The sequence below is a fragment of the Protobothrops mucrosquamatus genome, unplaced genomic scaffold (assembly GCF_001527695.2).
Source record: "Protobothrops mucrosquamatus isolate PMUCROS unplaced genomic scaffold, P.Mucros_1.0 scaffold107, whole genome shotgun sequence".
In the NCBI taxonomy this organism is placed as follows: Eukaryota; Metazoa; Chordata; class Lepidosauria; order Squamata; family Viperidae; genus Protobothrops; species Protobothrops mucrosquamatus.
In genome coordinates, this window is record NW_015386479.1 from 28,494 (window position 1) to 33,303 (window position 4,810).

The window sequence follows — 4,810 nt, forward strand, 5'->3', positions numbered from 1 at the left end:
TGATGGTTTTGCATTTTCTCCTCTGTTTCCCAACCAGATCGGCTCTGTTCAGAAGGTTGTGTGTTATGTTCAGGCCCAGACCTAGAATATGTATTCCAGTCTCTGCCTGAACATAACACACGTGCTTTGGACAACTATTGCTTGTTCCATACATGCAACATTTTGTAATCCCTATTACTCAGTATTAAAAATATCTGTGATTGGGAACTGACCATCCTGACAATGTAGTGTGGATGAGCAAACCATTCCAATGAGATGCTTTTACAATGTGCAGAACAATAGCAAAGTATGTCTTCAATCATTAACGCAAAAGCTGCATCTTTTGTAAGGTTGGTGCAGCTATCTCCCAACAGCCTGGGAACAATTGTAGTAAAGTAGCTGTGCATTTGAATACATAGAGAGGCATCTGTGTGAACCTTTTAAAATGGTGTTTCAATAATTGAAAAATGTACTTTATTCTTGATTGCTTGCTTTGCAAAATAACTCTTTCAAATGTTTTGCACAATCCTACACACAGGCATATGAACAATGGAGTTGGAATAACTGCCATTTTTGACCAGATGGAAAGTTTTGCTTTAAAAGCAAAGGGTTCTGTGCACAGATGTCATATAAAATTGTATTTGCAAGGATATAGTTTCTGCACTGTATTACATTTACTGGAACTGATAAAGCAAACAAATTCAAATTTCTCAGTGATCTTTTCATTTTTACAGCTTACTAACAAGCCTAAGAAACATGATATGCATGCATGATACGCATGGCTGTCATGCTAACATGATATGCAACAGGGTTAAGAAATTAAGAAATCTGGTCTGAAACAGCAACAAGACACAAGGATGATTAAATTTGAAAAAGTCTTTCAAAGAGCTTTTGTCTGAGATGATAAATTTAGTTTTTCAGGTGTGAATATGAGGAAAACTGGGAATTAAACTTCAGTGTCTGAAGGGTGACTGCTAAACTCATGTTAGGCTTAATTAAGTTGTCTAAGAAAATTGAAGTTTTCCATGTATGATAAAATTAAATAGTGAACTAGTAGTCCACTTGATTGAAACATACGCTTGAAATTTGACATGGCATATTTACTTGTTTTGTTAGAACAAATTAGTCTTAAAGACAGGAAATGTTTTGATTAATATCTGATCTTGTGATATATTTGGTAAAATCGAAGTGTACTATGCAGTGCAACTTCTCCATCTTCCTCTCTCTCTGTAGCCTGAATATATTTTGAAGGTGTAGCCAGAAGAACAAAGTATATCCGGCTATATGTTTCTATGCTATTATATTTTCCCAATGGCCAACAGTACCTTAATAATATTTTAGCAAAGTAATATTCTAGGTTCTGCAGACAATTGTGTTTTTCCAAGTCTAAAAAAATAATTAAAATTATAGAATGCATGTTTATTGAATTTAATTTATAAAAATTTAATGTTTAACAGATCAAACTTCAGTTACACAGAAAGCATGCAGGCTTAGGTGCAAGTATGCCTATTTCTGCTGAAGAGATTCAGATCATTGGTACCAAAAACAAAAGAAACTGGGAAAAAGCAAGAGAAAGATTTGCAGAAAAGTTCCAGGATTCTAAAACGCTGAAAAAATGCACGGAAGAATCTAACCCGAATTAGAAGACCAGCAGAATTAAATTCATAATTTGTTAGTTTGTGTATGTAATTATTTTTTTCCTTAAAGGCAGAAGTTTATTTGTATATTAGACTGCTATATACGCTCACTTAATTGTAAAGCATTGTCATTTTACGTGTTGATTTGTTTCTCTGATACCAATTTTAATCATAAGATGTGCATGGCTTGAAGTGGCCCAGTTCTTTTTGAAGAGTTTTGGAAGTGAGTATGAGGGTAATTCAGGATTTTTTTTATTCCACCACTTTGTTGAAATAATTACTGTCACTTTGATTCCAAATGGATCTCAAAGGAGTCTGTGGCCTGATGCAACAGAAAGCAAGAAACAAGAGCCAAAAGAAAAGCAATACTGATGCATCTCACTTTCATAAAATGAAATAAATAGATTTTCTAAAATTAGACAAGAATTCTGTTCTAAATGCAATATCACTATTTTTTGGTGAGGAAATAATATACAAAAGGCCGTATAGAAGGCCTTACTTTCTTCTGTGAAGAATTCTAAGGTTTGTACAGTAAGCTTCTAGTATTCCATTCAGGTAGCATGTTTAGAAAATGATACCATAGTCTGCTCTTCTGTACATTTTAGAATTCAGAATTACACAGTTCAAGGGCTGAACTATTATAAAATTCAGAATCTTCTTGGATTCAATGATTGTTTTTGATGACATGCAAGGATGTTTCTCTCCAGTTTAGCTTTTTCAATATGCAGGGAATTCTGAGATAGAAAATACAATCATAGATTTGGAAGTGGCAGAGTCTAGGACTTTGGTACCATAAACTAGTCTTGAAGTATAGATTAGCCCTATTAGCCTTCTTATCTTCAGTCTGTACTGCCATACACCTTAAGATTTTTAATAAGACAAGCACTATTTATTAACTTTTGTCCATTGCTGGCAATGGAATTTAGGCTGGATTCTATTTTTTCCTCCATTTTTCTTCAAGGTAGAGACTGGACATTTATTTATTGAAATGTTAATAAACACGCTTTCAAAAATTGTGCTGTGAATTTTTAACTCACAAAAAAGATAAACGAGAAAAACGTGATCAAATTTCATTTGTATTTGTGTTTTGTAATTATAGATAGAATAATCTGCATTATGAGTAATTGAACAATGGCTAAAAGTGCTTAGTAGATCAATCCTGGGTTTTATTTTTGTTTTTTTTTTAAGATGCTGGGATTCTTATATCAAAGTCCAATGGCCTGAAAAGATCATTCAGCCCACATTTCATCCAAATATCACAATTTAAACTTCTAGGGATGAAACTGATTGATAATCTTCATTTTAAAACTATTTAATCTTTCAGAAAATTAAATTACTGGGAATAGCAGCTTGAGGTAGCATGTTCATTCTTAACTAATCAAAAATGCCTTCAGTTCTTTAAATGGCACCTATTACAGCTCAATTATGTCTTCTTCCTTAGTCTCAGACAACTAATAATAAAAAATTGTATTGAAATACTTGTAACATAATGCTTATATCAAGCATCCACATAATTCTGTCATCCTCAAACAGTAATGTTTCAGGAACAGACACGTTTTTATGCAAACGTTTTTCAATTGTCGTGTTCTGCCTAAGAAAAGAACAAAATGACAGTCATGATCATTTAAATTACAATATTTTAGAAGTGAAACTTTGAACAGTTTCCTAGAAAAACAAGACAATTCTCAAAGCAAGCCAGCATGTTTTTAAATATTAATGGAATTAGGACCAAAGCACCATGTATTATTTGATTACAATATATTTTAATTGAAGAATGTTTAAATAGGTTCACATAAATGTGGAAAGTGCAAGTGTACTTGAATATGTTGGGTTCATATATCAAATCAAAATATAAAGGCATTTATTTGATTTTGGTTTAGAAATACACAACAGAGGCCCTAGATTCTTTGAAATTATTATTGCAATAAGGCATTTTTCAATGCAATAACAAGTGAAAAATGTTAAATATGTGTGGAAGTTCATCAACTATAATATGAAAAGGTTTTATAACCTTGGTTTATAAAAATTCTGGACTTCGATATTTAAAACACTGCTCTTTATAGGACATATTGAAAGTACCTTCTTAAGTATCTTGTTTGATGTTTATAAGATACCCACTGTAGCAAGATCTGTTTTTCAGTTTTTTTATCAACCTATTGGAAGAAAAAAAGGTTTGAATTAATATTTACTATATAATTCATCTATTTCTAAATCAGGTATGCAACTTTGTGTGCTATAGAAGATTTACAAATCAAATGATCAAAATTTTATACATGTTCCAAGATCCAACATGATTTACAAAAATAATACTATTTAATCATTAATAATAGAAAAGCTACTTTAAACTGCTATGATGTTTGAGAAAAATATGTGCAAGTAGCAATAGTATTCCTATATCCAGTAAGTTAAAGGAATGTGACTTGCTTTTGCACAATTTGATTTTGGAGGTTGTAACCAATAAATGCAGTACTTGGAACTGCCTTATTTTCTCAGACCTCCTTCATGGGCCACTTATTAATTGCACAAGAAGTAATGACATTATTTACATCTAAAGATTTCATGGACATATGTGATATCTGGGAAAGTGTCTTAGGCTACAGGCAGAGAACTTACACAACAATCAAGAGTTCGCTTTTGCCCAACCACAAAATAAATTTTATTAAGGTTATTATTTTCATTGTGACAATAATAAATGTATCTTCCTATTCTACCCCTCACCCCCAAATACAAAGAATAGTTGCTGAACAAATATACGATTGAAAATGCAAGTAGTTTAAGAATGTCAGTTTTGTGATCTTCACATTTAGAGTACAGGCAAATAAACTACACAGTGTATGAGTTTGTCTCATTGTCTCAGCATACAATTGTAAGCAACACTGCTGTAATAATCTACTAAATAAGGGTCCCAGCAGCAAGAAAGGCTAAGCTTGAAAGGCGCAATTGTGTGTGGGTTTTGCTCCACGTGCTCTAGTAGTACAGTTTAACCTTGAAAAGAATGTAAAATCTTGTTTGTCCTGAAGATGTGTGCGCATTTCCGAAGACCTCCCCTAGCTTTAATTAAACTAGGAATCAATTTATGTTTGTAAGAAGCTTTCTCTTTTTCTGCTTAAAAGATGGGAGAGTAAAAATTCCCAACTTTTTTTTAACAGCAAGCATCGTTAAACTAGTTACTAGGCTATCAAAAAAATCTGTAG

At 32.4% G+C, this 4,810-nt stretch overlaps 1 protein-coding gene and 1 non-coding gene across 2 annotated transcripts in view; one reads left to right on the forward strand and one right to left on the reverse strand.

Moving 5' to 3' along the window:
* Positions 1–2,684, forward strand: part of AGGF1 (angiogenic factor with G-patch and FHA domains 1) — a 26,841-nt gene extending 24,157 nt beyond the window's left edge. Inside the window, exon 16 of the mRNA XM_015812689.1 lies at positions 1,437–2,684. Within this exon, the coding sequence (XP_015668175.1) occupies positions 1,437–1,622 (186 nt within the window). The 3' untranslated portion in view covers positions 1,623–2,684. The remainder of the gene's footprint in view (positions 1–1,436) is intronic.
* A 1,299-nt stretch (positions 2,685–3,983) lies between these two features.
* Positions 3,984–4,116, reverse strand: LOC114922345. The gene has a single exon (XR_003810384.1). It is a non-coding gene; the product is annotated as a small nucleolar RNA SNORA47 (small nucleolar RNA).
* Positions 4,117–4,810: the final 694 nt, after the last annotated feature.